The 16,894-nt window shown below is 43.6% G+C and overlaps 1 protein-coding gene across 2 annotated transcripts; it reads right to left on the bottom strand.

Annotated features, from left to right (window-relative positions):
- Positions 1-141: 141 nt before the first annotated feature.
- On the bottom strand, positions 142-16,276 carry atp2a1 (ATPase sarcoplasmic/endoplasmic reticulum Ca2+ transporting 1). 2 transcript variants are annotated; one of them, XM_035615038.2, is made up of 26 exons: positions 16,116-16,276; positions 15,869-16,005; positions 14,618-14,635; positions 13,964-14,046; positions 11,871-11,975; positions 10,810-10,948; positions 9,959-10,039; positions 9,779-9,864; positions 9,464-9,619; positions 9,232-9,373; positions 7,861-8,027; positions 7,669-7,757; positions 7,479-7,581; positions 7,229-7,360; positions 6,753-6,878; positions 6,394-6,612; positions 6,094-6,205; positions 5,774-5,997; positions 5,445-5,665; positions 5,088-5,290; positions 4,527-4,612; positions 4,192-4,325; positions 3,390-3,507; positions 2,605-2,722; positions 1,881-1,925; positions 142-805 (listed from the first exon to the last, which is right to left on the bottom strand). In XM_035615038.2, exons 2-25 carry the CDS (start codon positions 15,984-15,986, stop codon positions 1,921-1,923), a joined length of 2,985 nt encoding a protein of 994 aa, XP_035470931.1. In that variant the 5' UTR covers positions 15,987-16,005; positions 16,116-16,276; the 3' UTR covers positions 142-805; positions 1,881-1,920. The 2 variants fall into 2 exon arrangements, with proteins under 2 accessions (XP_035470931.1, XP_035470930.1); XM_035615037.2 differs by lacking the exon at positions 1,881-1,925.
- Positions 16,277-16,894: the final 618 nt, after the last annotated feature.

Genomic DNA, 16,894 nt, shown 5'->3' with positions numbered 1-16,894 from the left:
TGGTCTTGAAACTTTATAATACGGCCTACAAAAAAATCATGTATCGAGGCACTAGCCGTAAAAAGTTGGAAAAACCCTGAATTTTGCAGAGAAGATCCAAAATGTTAACTTCATATACAGATGATACAATTTAGTACAAACGTTTTTATACTCATTTAATTTTTCTCAGTCTACAGGAATTTATTTACAGTTATATAGCAGTGTATTGACAAGCTACAGATGAGCTTTTGTTTGAGCAGGGTAGAAAATAATTGAACACAAAGTAGCTTACTTCATACAGATGTTGAACATAAATGCTGTAGAATTCAGTTAAACTCTGATGACTTTGGTTGTCAGTCGCACCAGATCCTCTTAATGTCGTTGACCACATTATAATTCCGGCTGCTGCGGAACAAAAACCTCCATTAACGTCATTAGATTATGTAACAACAGTAAAACACACACTAACCTAACTGAAACAGGAAACTAAAAAAACTGACCTCCAAGTTTGACAGTTTCTTTTAACACATATCTTTATTCTTTAAGAATAGAATAAACACAGAATAGTTTTAATAACTTTAACCTATATATTAATTTCAGTACATACACAGAAAAAATATTTTGCAGCTCTTTTTTATGTGTGTATTTTCAGATGGCTTATGTGTTTTCTGTTCTATTCGCGCCACTCAATGTTTTCATCACATCAAGCGACTGTTGGCAGGCTCGCTGTCAGTGGGAGCGCTCAGCCTGCCCTCTCCATCCTCGGTGTCTCTGCGCTCTCTCAGCTTCATACGCGCTGTGTTGAACTTCTACCTCTAGACTTTCCCTGCGCGAGAAAACAAAAGCTCGTCAGTTATAAGGTAATTGCATGGCAGTGTGCTGAGGTCAAGTGAAAGTGTTAAGTCCATTTGTTTAAGAGAATTGGAAAATAAGTTGGATATTTTAGGGGAAGTACACTAGTCTGGTTAGTTTCCAAGAGGTACAATGCACGCTGTAAAGCTGGTTAGCTTAGCTTATTGCCACCAATCAGCTGGCATGTCTATGTCAGAAGGAAACTAAATCCACTTTCAGCCAAAAGAAAACAAATTGAAACAAATTCACAGTTCATATTTTGTTTCATTCAAGCAGTACTGTATATACAGAGTTAAAGTTTCCATTTTTAACAGGGGGTTATGTGCAGGACTATTTCTTTGCAGGGACTAGTAACTTACTGTCGTTTCTGGTTGCCTGGCAACTGCTGAGTGCCAAGTATTCGTGGTTGAATTAAGTTGAGGAAAAGGGACAAATCTGGCAAACTCAAATGTATTCCTTTTCGTCAATAGACAACGTTACCTGGCAAACTAGCCAAACATCAAAAATTGCCATCTCCATTTAAACTCGGTCCAAACCTTTTCCCCACTTTGTGACAATATCAATTGAAAAAAGTCAATCACTTTCATCTCTTTCAAGTTCCTATGTGAGCAATGTCCAAAAAATATTTAATTTAGTTTTTTTCTTTTAGTAACAGCACACAAGGTCTGTTTTAATAAATAATCCAATTAGCATGAGTGGAGCATGAGCAAAATGCATGGATAGTCCTTTGACTATAGAGACTGAAGCAGGAGGACCGCATGTGCGAACCAGCACAAAATTTTTTCTACTCTACATACTTCTATAATCAAAAAGCTTAAGTAGCATTTTCAAGATTCAAATGATAAAAGCCAACTGTGCAGTACTATATATGATGCTCTGGCTAATTATTGGATTTCTACTGGCAGTTCATGACAGAGTCACAGCCATCCCAACAGATCACAGCTACATCCACAGATTAGTTCAGAAAGATTACAAAGACAAAAATAAAAAGGAAAAGGAAACGTGCACATGCCGAGGGATTAAACCTTCAGCATTAGTCAGGGGGATACCTTGTTTGGTTACAGGGGTATGTAGGAGAGGGAAACAGGTTTAGGCTGGATTGTCAGAAAATGAGAGGTGAAAAAGAGCATCCAAGGAGAGTAACATTAGATACATAGGAAACTGAATTTAAAGGAGAGAAGGTGGGAGAAAAAAATGTCAAGTGTCAAGCAGAAGACAATAGGGAGGATAGATTAAGAGTTAAAATCCATTGAAAGACATCAGAGTGGGAGGTAAATTATTCTACACCAATCAATCACTCAATTAATCAATCAATCCATCCTATTTTACTTTGAAAACATAAAAACGAAGACAGAAGTGGCACAAGTGCAGGTTGTAATCTTCAAGGAGGATGAAGCCTTTTTTTCTTGAATTGTTCTGGGTCTTGTAGACAGAACATCAAGGCAGACATACTGTATGTTTACACAGTCAACATGTTTTGGAATTCTAGCACATGCGATTGTAAACTTAAATAATAATAATATTTATTTAGATTTAAGTTATTTACTGTAATTATGACTGGTGGGACACTTTAAAGAGTACTTTAAAGCACAGTTACAGGAGGCTCTGGTCAATTATGACCATATCCTTGAAAATTGGTATTAATTCATTCATTGTCTTCCCATCTTACTCACCAGCATGATATCATTTCGTCTGGATGAGAATATTTAAGTATTTTTTTACACACTCTGAAGATGATACTGACAGGATAAACAGGTGACATGCTCAGCTTACCCTCCAGATATGTGCGAGCCACGAACTTGAGAAGCTCATCGATGAGGATGACAGGGAAGGAGAGCTTCAGCACCATCAACCACTGCTCCACGTTCAAGTGAGTGAGCTTGAAGATCATCTGTGGATGAGAGCACGTCTGTGTTAAAACTGCAACATGACACGTCTCTGATCAGATTTATTCAGACAGAAATCTTTTCACACGCAAAAAAAACAAAATCAGTAAATGTACAGAATAAATCCCCAGTGGCGGGAAGATCATCTTGATGCCGATGTAACAGCATTGGCACATATGTCGGTCACAAGAACTGTCATCTCAGCAATTTCTGAGCACAAATGTGTCGTCATTTTAAAACGGTGCTGTTTGTTCACCTTTTGTCCTCCAGCGAGCAGCAAATGATGCTAGGATCTTCACTTAAGCCTGATCCTTCCTCTCACTTTTGAAGTCCTGATTTTTTACGGGGGACTAAAGGACTGCAATGTAATTACTTGACTTAATAACTTGGCACTGATGGAAATTTGCTTCAAAGAACATGGGGACTTGAGTCAAGAAATAACGAAGCATCTGATACTATGAGGCAAAGTCATTTTTTCTTTACACCATTTGAGGAGTTCACATAGCTGAGCTGGTACGATTGTGTGCCACCGTGAACGCCTCCTCTGTCAGTAGTCTGGGCTACAGAGCGGTCAGCGATGAGCCTGTGAGCGAGAACGTGGAGGCCGTAGAGGCAGTGTGTATGAGGGAAGAGTGGAGGGGAGATGGATGTGGTGCTGGTGGCCAGACTCACGGGCAGGGGGTCGACGTAGATGATCATGAAGTGAAGGGACATGGAGAGGGTCATGGCACCCACCAGCCAGATGTTGCTCCAGGGGGGCATGCGCAGCAGGGACTGGTTCTCAGACAAGCTGGGGAGGGAGGGAGGAGGAGGAAGGTGGGGTCGGATGGGGGAGGCGGAGGGGTACGTTAATGCGTGTGCGTTGTGGTGAATGCATGAAAATACAATCGAGAAAAATAAAAAGTAACAGGAGATATGCTGAAACGAAGATGTCCTTGACATTTTTTTTTCATGACAATATAATTTGCACCTCTCTGTATTGTCATGTGTTTTAAACATGTTATGTGTTGAATTCATATCATAATCATTTTTGCAATGTCACATTCAGAAAAAAGTAACATGCCACTGTGTAAAACTACAAAAAAGAAAAGTTCAATATGAAAAGTTTAAGTTAACTAAAACTGTGTAAATATGATTAGCAAAATGTTCTTAAAATAGCGGAAGAAAAATTACCCCTGTGAGTTTTGTACCATTAAATATTATATTGTTGGATTATTATTTTATACAGATGCATTACGGAGCAGTTTAATCAATAGAAACCAAAGCTGGCAAATACATTTTGATTAAAAAGTTGGGAGAGAAAATAAGTATAAATTAGTCCAAGATAGAAAAACACAAGTACAAGTACTTCAAATTTGTACTTAATCACTTCACACTGTGCAGAATATCATATTCTTTTCCCATTTACAGTGTTGAGGTGAGTGCTCAGGTGGTAAAACCCACAATGCTATCTGAGTGCACATTGTAGTCAGACCTGTTCAGGGCATTGCACATCTCGATGGTGACCAGCACAGACAGAGCCATGGTCATTGGAGGGGCGGCCTCGAACACGTCACAGCGGATCCCGTCAAAGTCCTCGTTGTCCTCGCTGCATTGCATGAAGTGTGACTGATGGGAGGGGCACAAACACAAATCCTTCAAAGTCTTGCACCGTCACTCAGAGGCTAGGAACCCTGAACCTCTATGTTTGTACCGAGGTGCTGTAGTTTCACATCGTTTTTCTTTGTTAGAGCAGTTTACAGTTTGACAAGGCCCCACAGATTTACATTGCTCATAAGAATCTCACAGATGACGGTGTAGAATACTAACCAGTTGGTGGAAGGAGACCATTGGGCCTTCGTCGCAGTACAGGAACCACCAGGCAGCTGCTGCAACAGTTGCGGCACCAACATATCCTGAAAGACAAAATAATTAAATCTTGAATCAAATCCCAAATCTTGACTCAACGTGGATTGGCTGCCAAAGAGTTTCTGAAAATGCTGTTAGAGAAATCGGTGTTGATTTTAGTGCATGATACCCAAGAGGTAGATTTGTTACCATTCAGATGAAAAGTACTGATCGATGAATTTGCGGTGAACATTAGGAGTCTGATTCTCGTGACTATGGATGTGTTCTAAATGACAACTTTAGTTAAAGTCACCCAAGGCCATTTTTAGACAAAACTTAAGAGAAATCTTTACACTAGAGCTTCAACCACCAGATTATGAGGGATTAATCTGCACTGTCAGTAATATCAAACCACATCAAATGCTGGAAATTGAAGTATTTAGTATATACAAGAGATAACATACAGTGTCATTCCGTGCCTATGCCTCAGTTCGTGGGAGCAAATGAAAAGGTGGATAAGAGTGAAAACAGGATGTGTCTTACCTCCAATGGCCATATATCTGAAGAAGAGCCAGCCAGAGATGAGGGGCTCCTTGGGGGAGCGGGGGGCTTTGCCCATGATGTCCAGGTCAGGGGGGTTGAAGCCCAGTGCGGTGGCCGGCAGACCGTCAGTCACAAGGTTGACCCACAGCAGCTGGACTGGGATCAGAGCCTCGGGCAGACCCAGGGCAGCGGTCAAGAAGATACTGAAGAAGAGACCAGATCATTTTTTCTCAGCTTTTAACATATTTCCTCTTTTTTTTATTTTGCAAAGACTGGGAAATTCTCTCAAGCTGCCCAGAAATATCACCTACAAGGGTCACAACATTATATTATACAAGAATAGTATCCTGCTCTCACCAGACGACCTCGCCTACGTTGGAGGAGATGAGGTAGCGGATGAACTGCTTCATGTTGTTGTAAATGGCTCTGCCCTCCTCAACAGCAGACACAATGGAGGAGAAGTTGTCGTCAGCCAGGACCATCTCAGAGGCAGACTTGGCAACGGCAGTGCCAGAGCCCATGGCGATGCCAATCTCCGCCTTCTTCAAGGCAGGGGCATCGTTCACGCCGTCACCGGTCTTAGTGAAGGGTAGAGGGAACACGGATGAGAGGGGTTGTGTATTAGCCTGAGCTAAGTTACCATATTTTCCTATTGAACAAAACTCAAGCTCAGGTCTACTTCTCACCATGGCAGTAATCTCGTCAAAGCTTTGTAGGACCTCAACGATCTTGGACTTGTGGGACGGTTCTACTCTGGCAAAGCAGCAAGCATTTCGGACGGCTTTCTTCTGGTCGAATGGAGAGAGGTCATCAAACTCACGGCCAGTGAAGGCCTTGTCAGTGACATCCTCATCCTCAGTGAAGATGCCGATACGGCGGCAGATGGCCACCGCTGTGCCCTTGTTGTCACCTACCGAGGGGTGGAAAGAAATTGAGTTTTTGTTATTTTAAGCTTAAGTTTATTAACAATTACATAAAAAAACAACGTCGAAATACGTAGACGGACCTGTAATCATGATGACACGGATCCCAGCAGCCCTGCACAGCTCGATGGAGCCCATGACTTCCTTACGAGGAGGATCGAGCATGCCGACACATCCGACAAAGGTCAAGTCAGTCTGGATATAATAAGGAAACAGAGTTTAGTGTCCTTTGGAGCCACTCACAACTAGGAAAATAGCGAGATTTCCTGACTCAAAATAAATTTAACATTGTTTTATTGACATACAATTCCAGCAGGGAGACACTGTATCATCTCTGTACTGTCTCATGTCTTACTGTTTCCTTTTCTGTCCCCCTCACCCACCTCATAGTCTGCAAACTTAGTCGAGTCCTCCAGGTTCATCTGCTCCCTCCTCAGGGGAGAGTCGCAGGTGGCCAGTGCCAAACAGCGGAGGGTGTCGCGCCCTGTGCCCCACTCCTTGATGACTGACATGATGTTGTCTTTGACTGGCGCGGTCAGGGGTAGACGGGTGGTGCCCACTCGGATGTAGGCACAGCGTTCAATGACGCCCTCTGGAGCCCCCTGATGTCACAGTAATGAAAACCATTCACTCGTCCTCGTTAAACAGATGTTTGGCTCCATTGTAATGTCATAATAGAGTCCCAATGTCTGAACAGCTTTTGCCGATGGCCTTTTGTATATGTCCAGTGTCACGCACTCACTTTGACAAACATCTTGTTTCCAACAGGGGCTTTGCCCGACTTGGCAGGAGAGCAGTAGGCTGACATGGACTTCCTGTCTCTGGAGAACTCCAGGGTGAACTCCTTCCTCATCAGCTGCTTGACCACCTAGTAGGAAGTGAAGCAAAAGCAGGTGAACCGGATGAAAATGATCAAAAATCAAGGTTGTGTCTAGCATATTTAGTCAATATTTATATTTATGTATTTATTAGATCTTGAATGGCAGGTTCTGTGGTCTTGTAACCACTGTGACACATTTTACATGCAACAAGCCATTTAATCAGGATATTTATAATACTTACTTGAATGAATGTTGCCACTAAACTTGAATTAAAATTTTTAAAAGCTTAGGATGCACCTTTAATCTGGACACACATGGACCTATCCTCTGTGTCAGTGAAATGTTTTTGTAAAGGACAACACATTTACATATTGTGTGGGATCTTTTGTAGACTTACAGAGCAGCACGCGTTTGCCCGTTCCACCTTGGACAGGCCACGGACTTCAGTGTTGAACACATTCATCTTCTCCACCAAACAGCTCAGGGCTGTTTCAGTGGCTTCACCCACTTTCTCATAAATACCTTTGGACTGCATCATGGACCGAGAGAGAAGGGAAGGAAAGTGAGGACATTTTATGCTGGTCTTTCGGCAGTCAGTTAAATGCAAGGATAAGTGTCATAAACATAAACTATTCTTGTCTACAGACCTCATTGTAGTCAAGAGAAGAGTCATTGCACAGAGCGCAGATGGTAGCCAGCTCGACCAGTCCGTCAAACTGTCCGCACTTCACAGACATGCCATTCCTTGTACTATTAGAAAACGATAGACAAAAACTTGTAAGTCCAGATGTTGTTCTTCAAGATTGGCATGAATTCTTCACAATTTCTGACACTTACACATCTCCCTCAGGGGTGTACTTTGAGCCAGAGATGTCGAACTGACCGAGGGAAACACTGTCACCTTCCACTTTTTCAATGACGAACATCTGCATGGAAACGTGGCAAAAAACAGTTTCTGCATTAGATCTGCTCTGTTTTTCTGTAATCAGCAGTCTTTGTAGATCAAAAATGAAATGAAAATGAACCCACCTTAGTTACACACATCTGGTTGGTGGTGAGCGTACCAGTCTTGTCAGAGCAGATGACTGAGGTGCAGCCAAGGGTCTCCACAGAGGGCAGGCTTCTGACGATGGCGTTCTTCTTTGCCATACGACGTGTTCCCAGAGCCAGGCAGGTGGTGATGACAGCGGGCAGGCCTGGTGGACACAGCGTAGATGACAACAGGTGAAAAGCATTTTCACAACTATCACAGAAGGAAAGGTAAAACAGGTTGGAAGATGGATGAAATGTTAAAGAGGTGTTCTCAATCAACAACATCAAAAAAAGAGGAGAATGATCTGACATGTCTGTTCATGACCACCTGGACTTTAGGGACTCTGCCATTTGGCAGGCTGACAATAGTGGTGGTCCCAAAACAGTCCTTAACACATCGGTTGGAGCACAACCAAACTACTTTGTTCTCCAGGGGGATTTGTGTGTGAGGGAACTACTTTGTTCTCCAGGGGGATTTGTGTGTGAGGGGGATGCTGCAAGCCATTCAGTCCGGTGCCTCTGCACCCAGAGTCAGGTCTCTGTTCAGATTCTTGGCAAAAATCAACTCCATCACCGTTGGGGAGAAGGCCTGGACAGTGTCCAGCTTAGTGACATTGTGGTGGCATGACTGTTTGCAGATGATGTTGTCCTTTTGGTATCATTGGACTGTTGGCACAGTTTGCAGCTGATTTTGGTGTGACGGGAAGTGTGAGCACCTTCAAATCTGATACTTGTTTTGTTGCAGAGGCAAACTTTTGGTCTTGAAAAGTCACTAAATTCAATTCAATTCCCCCAGAAAGTCTTGAATTTGATGTAAAAATACCTTTTTCTTTCCTGCAATATACACTAACATATATATTTATTTGATTTGTAATAGTCAGTATTCAGGAGACATTATACCCACTGTAAACAACAAGGGTGACAGTAAGACAAGGATGCTACAGTGGATTTGGACACGGCTGTTAGTTAGTTTTTTTCTGTTTTCATTAATAATCAATCCATCCATACGTCACATGCCCCTAAAACCTTTGAACTGATCTCCTGGTAAGTGCTAATAAAAACAATGAATGGATAAATATAATCAAGTCGTCTTTACTTAATTGTACTCTTTCTTATTCTGGAACTTCAAAACATAAATCAACAAAATAATGAGCAAGATCAACAAACTGGAAACCAACTTGACAAAATGTATTTCAACCACAATGTTGTAAAACTGTCTGCGTTGTAAAGATCTATCTAAAGCCAGTGGTCCTCATTTAGTTTTTAATGTACTGGGAATTGCAGCGCCATATGGACGAGCTACACAACATGAATCTTAGATATGATAATCTTCTTGGGCAACCAAATGGAAGTTAATCTGTTGTTTACCTTCAGGAATGGCAGCCACAGCCAGAGCCACAGCAATCTTGAAATAGTAGATAGCGCCGCGGAACCAGGAGCCTCCGTGGACGGGATCATTGAAATGGCCAATGTTGATCATCCAGACAGCCACACAAATGAGGGAGATGACCTGGAGGACAGGCAGTCAGAGGCATGTGTGAGATACTAGTTTGAGATAATATGAGTAACGGGCAGTATTGTATAGTGTTGTGTCGCCCACCTTGGAGAGCTGCTCTCCAAACTCGTCCAGTTTCTGCTGCAGAGGCGTCCTCTCCTGCTCAGTGGCGGCCATCTGGTCACGAATCTTACCGATCTCAGTGGAGACACCAGTTGCCACAGCAATACCAGTGGCTCTTCCAGAGGCAATGTTTGTACCCTAAGAGAGGAAGAACAAACCCATCAGAAGGTTTGGTTCATCGGAAATACCTTGACATCTTTAAGCTTAGTTGACTATTCCTCTTGAGCATTTCTGAGGCTGACATTTGTGGCTTTGGATGCAACGAGTGTTGGATGGATTGTCATTACAAAGACTCACAGAGAACAGCATGTTCTTCTTGTCCTGGTTGACAGCTCGGGGGTCTGGCACAGCATCAGTGTGCTTGATCACACTGACAGACTCACCTACAGGGAATCGCAAGTGTTGGAGGGGGTGATCAAGGAAGGCTGCAGACAAAACAACTTTTTTTTTGGCAGCCGTTTGTCATTTAACACCCACCAGTAAGAATGGACTGGTCCACACGCAAGGTCGTAGATTTGATGGAGACGAGCCTGATGTCGGCTGGCACTTTGTCACCAACTAAATGCACACATGCAAGCACACACACACACACACACACACACACACACACACACACAGAGAGACAGAAATGCACAAAACAAGTTACCTCATCAATATTTTGATTTGAATTTTAAATCTTTCTACTTTATATGCCGTTTTGCAGCTTTCTCCTTTTGTGCAGGATTATAGTTCAAATGCTTCATATCAGTCTGCCTGCAGCATTACAGATGGATGGAGGTATGGAGGGGTGGGGGTGGGGGGGCAGAGTTGATTGACTGGCTTTAGCACTCGGGACGGATATTGTTGTTGTTGAAAACTGATACCACAGTGAGAGTCAGAGGGAGAGGGAGACCTTGGGGGGATTATGAAATGAAAAGAACAGGTGTACAACAAACAGAGGGAGAGGGTGAGACAGAAGAGCGAGTCGATATTAAGTGTATTTATACTCAAGCCTGTGTTTTGTTTTGTTTTTTTCTCTCATAGAAAGTTTCTTCAGTTCCCCTCCACCCACTTTTCTCGGTGACTGCCTTAAAAGGGCCCGCGTTCAATCCCAAGCACATGGTGTATCTGCACACACGTGCATGTGACTTGACTTAAGGCACATGGCTGGACAGCTATTCGGTAGCTTATGGGATGCTGAGATCTCTTCATCGTTTTAAATCAAACCATAAGATCTGGCTGAATTGACAAATTGCAGCCACTTCTTGTTCTTGGCATCTAATTGACAGGTTCTGTGACCTGAAGATTACTGCTGCGAAAGACAAGTCCTCCATGGTTGTGAGTCTTACCGGAAACCTCCACCACATCACCGGGAACGATCTCCCTGGCCTTGATTCTCTGCACACTCTTCCTGTCCGTCCGGTAAACTTTCCCCATCTCAGGCTCGTACTCCTTCAGAGCCTCAATGGCACTCTCCGCGTTGCGCTCCTGTGGCAATAACACACATCCTCATTTTGTCTCAAATCACAAAACTTAGCCAAAAGAAAAGTCAAATAGAAACAAACTGTCAATAGTGCACAAACAGTACAAGAGCTATTCATCACTTGAGAACAGGATGTTAAATTATCAATGAATTGTTATCTTAAATGAGCACTACGTGTGTTTGCACGGTGAGGCGTCCATGTGTCTGAGCAGCATCAAGCTGAACAACAGGTTGATCAGAGAATAATGTTCAGTTCACTCTGTGCTTTCTTCCAAGGCTGTCCTCGACCGCCTCAAAGTGTTAAGCCCAACTTATGCCAACCGCCCTCCCTCTCCCCATTCTCCCCCATACCCCCCATGTGTGAATCCTTGTGCATAGTTTCCAAATGACTACCGCAGGGTTGATATGAACCCCCCCAACCACACACACGCACACACACACACACACACACCAGGCCTGTGGTAACCTGATCGTCCCTCTGTATTTTTACTGTGGATTGCACAGTGTGGACTGTTACGAAGCAGGCTGCATTTTGAGCCTTGAAGGCAGGTTGGGTCCCGGGCCGCCACCACCCCGCCCCTCCTCCCCACCGCCCCTCACCTCTTCCTTCCACTTGCCCTGTTGGCTTAACCTTTCACCTTTTCACCTCCTGCTAACGTCATGCCTCTCATTCTGGCTTCCCTTGAACTTTGAGCATTCAGCCGCAGCTTTGACAGGAGCGTGTGCTCACAGTAAAGGACACGGACTGTGACCAGAACAGGCTTTCGTCATGTTGTGTGATTTATTGTGTGTGACTGTTGCTAAGTTAAGAGTCTATTTAGGTGTGTGTAAAAGACAGAATTCAGGGCAAGGTATGTGTCCTTGTGATTGCCATTGTACCTCTGCGCACGTGTGTGTGTGTGTGTGTGTGTGCGAGCGCTTAATTACCTGCCACACTCCAACGATAGCATTTGCGATGAGGATGAGGAGGATGACGAAGGGCTCGACGAAGGCGGTGACACTCTCCTCACCTTCCTCAAACCAAGCCAGTACCTGAGACAGACAGACAGACATATTACATTTTTATGAAAAGTTCATCTACGTTCACGTGATATTTTCAGCAGACTTGACTGGGCTCAAAAGTCTGAGACCACGATTTACAATTATATAAAAGCACATACTCACATTTGAGAGAAACATACTGTAATAGCAAATGTGTTGCATTTTTACTCAAGAGAGGAAACATAAATCAATTCTAAAAAGTTTGTTGTTCAGACTTTTGTTGATCGACGAATTGATTCATGAAAATGTCTGTATTTTGCTTTTTTTTAATTGATTATGTATCGTGTTTAAGATTATACATGTACTAAGGTGGTGCCAGAGAGCCATTGTGACTTTCACTTCCAAATCCCAAACATTAAACAATGCTTGATTTTTAATGGTTGATCCACAAGCGTGTCTGGGAGCATTGGAGATGTTAATTCGAATGATAATGACTCTTTCAAGAGTCTTTAAGTTTGTTGTGCACTTGTTGCAGAGGGTGACATTGTTATCTTTCACTGCTGCCACAGCGAGGAGCTATTTTTGAGTGATGAACCATTACTGGATCAAATCACATTTCACGCTGTCACCGCTGTGTCTTACGTTATCCTACAGGATGTGTGAAGTCTTTCCTCTACATGTGACTCTTCTTCAAACCTGTAGTCCAACACGTGTTCCCCCCCTCCTGTGAGCGGGAGTCCCGTGTTACTATCACAGATCTGTTTCGGAAAGGCTTCGTGTTGACATTGACACAGATTAGTTGCAGGCCAGCAGAGCACAGAGTTAACCAAGAGCGAGAGGGAGGACTAGAGTCCCCCCACCCCCCCCTCCAATAGCATTTAGCTTTTAGCTCGGCATCCTAATCTTCTGTGTTTGTCCATTTGTCTGCGTTTTAATCTCACATCTTTTCTCACCCTTATCTCAAAATAGGCTGTATTGCTCAGCCTCTCCGGTCTGTCTTCACCCTGCTTCCCTTCAAAGACACAATCGATCTCCAGAATGAGAGTGAGAGCCTGTCAGCACGCTGCGGTGGGAGGACATTCCTGTGTATGAATAGGACGACCATGTATTTCCAGTATTTAGTGTTCTCCCTTTTAGAAACCGTATACGACTCTGAATCTATTGCTCTCGTTTGTCATTGTAACAAACAATGCCATTGTGCAACCCAATCCCTGAACCCCCCCTCACCCCCTGTCTCTCACTCTCTCCTACTGCTGCGAGCCATCCCTCGTTCCTTCCATCCCTGACCTTTGTCCAAGGATACAGTTTCTCGTCCTGGCTTGAGACTTTCTTAAAATAAAGCTTCTGCCATGCGTGCACGCAAACACACACACGCACGCACGCACACACACGCACACATACACACAGAAGGGGCACACGCAGAGACGTCAGACCTTCTAAGGCCATAGTGACAGCTGTACAGGGAGGCCAGAGGGCAGAGATCGAGGATTAAGACAATGTGTCCAGCCTACTCTTCTCCACAAAACTGTTTTTGGAGAGAGCGATGGGGAGAGGAGGAGGGAGAGAGGGATTCCTTGTGTAAATGAGAGTGAGGACATCAGTCCAAGTGTAATCTAATAACTCGGTGATGTGCACGCTGTGTTCGCTGGCCATGCGAGGGGTTACAGAAGATGCAGCTCATCACTGAGGACTTTAGCTCATTAGTTTATTCTTATTACTCCTACAACTTTATCAGCTATTATGTGACTGTGTAGCCTCCTTCCGGATTAGCTGTGCCTAAATCAGACATTAACCTTAACATAACCTAGGTCTGAACATAAACGTCTGATTGGTGGAGCTTGTTCTGGTTGACTTGGGAGAAAGGGCATAAAACTTCCTTTAGTTTCTGAAAACACCTTCTCAGTGGTTAGTTTCAACTGGCAACATTTAGTCATAACAGAAAAAATATCACATTTTTCCCCTAATGCCCCTGAAATACCACATTTCGTGAATATAATAAAGACATCATTTCATGTTGAGTGAAAGGTGATCAGACTCACAAAAGAGATGCAGGCGGCCAGCAGTAAGATCCTGACCAACAGGTCCTCAAACTGTTCCCGCACCAACTCCCAGATGCTCTTTCCTGATGAAAAGAAAGCAACATCAAGTCACACCGTGTTCAAGAATGTGTGATCATATAGTTCACTGCTGTTTAGAAGTGTATGTATTTACATACACAATATAATCTTTATGTTTTTGTGACTTTGCGTGCCTTAATGAACCAACAAGGGTCAAATGGGAAAAGCATTGATTGTGATATTTAATAAGTGATTATTCAATTATGATCATTATTTGTTTCAATGCCTGACCCTTGAATGATCAGTATGGTGTAAAAACTCAAACCACTTTGCCTTGACTTTTGTTTAGGCCGAGTGAACGTATCCAACCGCCTCCTGTAAAGCCACTGGTAGGTCTAATATGCTAGTATGGAGTTTTCCAGAAATGTGTGGTGAAAACATATTATTTGGGTCACCATAAGTATCTCTAAGCCTGGGGCCCACTCTGAACGGAGCAAGAAGCCAGCGACCGGTGTTAAACAAATGACTGTGACTTGTCATCACAGGAAGGGGGGGTTGATGCACTCTGATTAACAGGACATGAGATTTATACATGAGTTATTGAATTATTATTATTGGTGTTTAAAGTGCACTCACCCTCCTCTGCCGGCAGCTCTGTGGGTGAAGAGAGACAAAGAATATTAATAATGCATAAACCCCATTTATCTCCATATGTTTGCAGCATCACACACGCCAAATGAGGGCAACCCAGATTTGACCCTTGAACAATATGAGGAATCAAAACACACAATAAACTTGAACACCAATGACAGAACCCACCATCGCTCACTGTATGAATATCTTGCACATACACACTTGAATGAATTACTTTCGGTAAAGGTAATTTCTAGCAGACTCTCTGACAACACCCAACCCCCGAACAAGGTGTAAATGAATTGTATATAAGTAGCAGCTGTTTGCTCAGTCCTTCTTGTCCCGCTGCCAATTTATGACACAAATATAGTTTCAGCCTCAGTAACTGACCTTTACAGTGACACGTAATTGCTCATTCTGTTATTGTAGTTTGACGTTACTCTCTGTCAACATCCATTTGTGAGCTGAGCTTCTTCACACCAAATACAGTCACTGCGCCCTGGCCGACCATGCAACAATAAGACAGCAAGTTTACCATAATATGCATTTCCTCGAAACCACTTCGTGAACGATGGCTACACGTATGCTTTCCCTGCTCTGTTGGATCCAGGTGCTTTTCTAAAATGCAAGGATTGGGACTATGTTTATAGAATCCAAACTCGAGGTCCACGTACAAGCTTTTTTTCTGGGGGGCTCACTTGTAATTTGCTGCCTTCATTTCACTGGGAGATGTGAGCAAGCAACTGGTGTGATAAATGGATTCACTCAGTTTCAAACAATAAAAAGAATTATCTTCAATCCAAACTAAAACTAGTGGCGGAAACCTGAAACTCGGAGGCACCTGCTGCACAAACATCACTCTCCCTTTGAACGATTCAGATCGTTTCCCTTAATTAGACCATCATCACATAGTCACACACTATGCCAGCTCCTCTATCAGTCCTCGCGAGTCTTCCTACTTCTTCTCCATCTTCACCTCCTCATTCTTCTTCCCTCTGTGTCTGTTTCTGCAATATTATCTTGCTAAACTTCTTACATACACAGTGTCTCCATCTCTATGCCTTCCCAACTCTCCTCCAATGTGCTGATTTGTGTGTGTGTGTGTGTGTGTGTGTGTGTGTGTTCCTCCTCCTGGACACCTCCATCCTGCAGTTTCTCAATCACTTCATTCATCTCTAATCTTTCTTTCCACTCTGCAGTGCTCCATCCAACTCTTCCTTGAGGTCATCCATCCACCCGTTTTTTCTCCCTCACCATTGAAGCCATACTTGTCCAGGTTCTTCTTGACCTGCTCGGGAGACAGGCCAGTTTCTTCAGTGACGCCAAAGTGGGACAGAATGTCCTCTGACTCTTTCATGTGTGCGTTCTCCATCTTCGCTGAAACGGAGAGGCTTCAGGACAAAGGGATAAAGGAAAAAACACAGACAAACTCACATCAGTCTGAGCGGGCAGGCTTGCCTGAAAATGAAATGTAAAAACAACGGAAGCAATGTTCACCCACCACTTTCTTAAAGCGTGGGCCTGGGATTAAAAACTGGCAACCCCCTGTGTTCACGCTTGCTCTCTCTCTTCCCCCCTCTCTCTCTCGCTCTCTCTGGGCTGCTGCTCTCCTCTTGGAGCCCTGGACTGACAGAAAGTGCAACCCGGCAAAGTGTCCGGAAAAGTTTTATACAGATGAAAAAGTGGCCTCATTGGTGCTTGCTCACCATGCACTCAAGCCTCATTGGCTGAGAACATCACAAATAGGTGGGCAGGGATTGCCCTGCGGTAAAGAATAGGCAGGAGGGGGCGGGTGGGAGTGGGGGCAACAACTGCAGAGGGGTCTGCTGCCCGGCAAGCTGGAAATAAGATGTGCATTAGAGAACATGCATGGTCAGGACAATGAGGAGGGGCAACACAATGGCTTTCTGAATGAGAGGTAGGGGACATGGATAGGCACATGACAGGGTACAACTTTGTGTATGTATGTGTGCACATCTGTGGACACGTGTACTCAACAAGTGATTAAAGGACACGTCAAAAAATCTTCGATTATAACGTCAAACCAATGACTTTTCCAAGTACAATCTAGAGCGACTCCAACTTAACCTGAGTATTTCCATTTTATGCTACTTTTGAGTTCTACTCTGCCATATTTATTTATGATTAGGCAGCAGAGGGAATACATGCATGCTTCAGAGGAGAGCCATCTGAAGGGTAGGGGAAGGGCCACTATTTTTCCTCTCCAGTGCACAAGTAAAGAAATTGTGCTGATATCTAGTAAGCACATACAGAGCCTTC

This window comes from Scophthalmus maximus, chromosome 17, assembly GCF_022379125.1.
Source record: "Scophthalmus maximus strain ysfricsl-2021 chromosome 17, ASM2237912v1, whole genome shotgun sequence".
Classification (NCBI taxonomy): domain Eukaryota; kingdom Metazoa; phylum Chordata; class Actinopteri; order Pleuronectiformes; family Scophthalmidae; genus Scophthalmus; species Scophthalmus maximus.
The sequence above is the reverse complement of the archived record's forward strand: the minus strand, read 5'-3'. Positions and strand labels throughout refer to the sequence as shown.

Excerpts from the sequence above, each read along its gene's own strand:
- atp2a1 (XM_035615037.2), bottom strand. The coding sequence starts at position 15,986 with ATGGAGAACGCACACATGAAAGAGTCAGAGGACATTCTGTCCCACTTT. Across the intron at positions 8,028-9,231 it reads TGTGGCTGCCATTCCTGAAG|GCCTGCCCGCTGTCATCACC; the intron begins GTAAACAACAGA and ends TGTGTCCACCAG. Across the intron at positions 5,291-5,444 it reads AACGTAGGCGAGGTCGTCTG|TATCTTCTTGACCGCTGCCC; the intron begins GTGAGAGCAGGA and ends TCTCTTCTTCAG.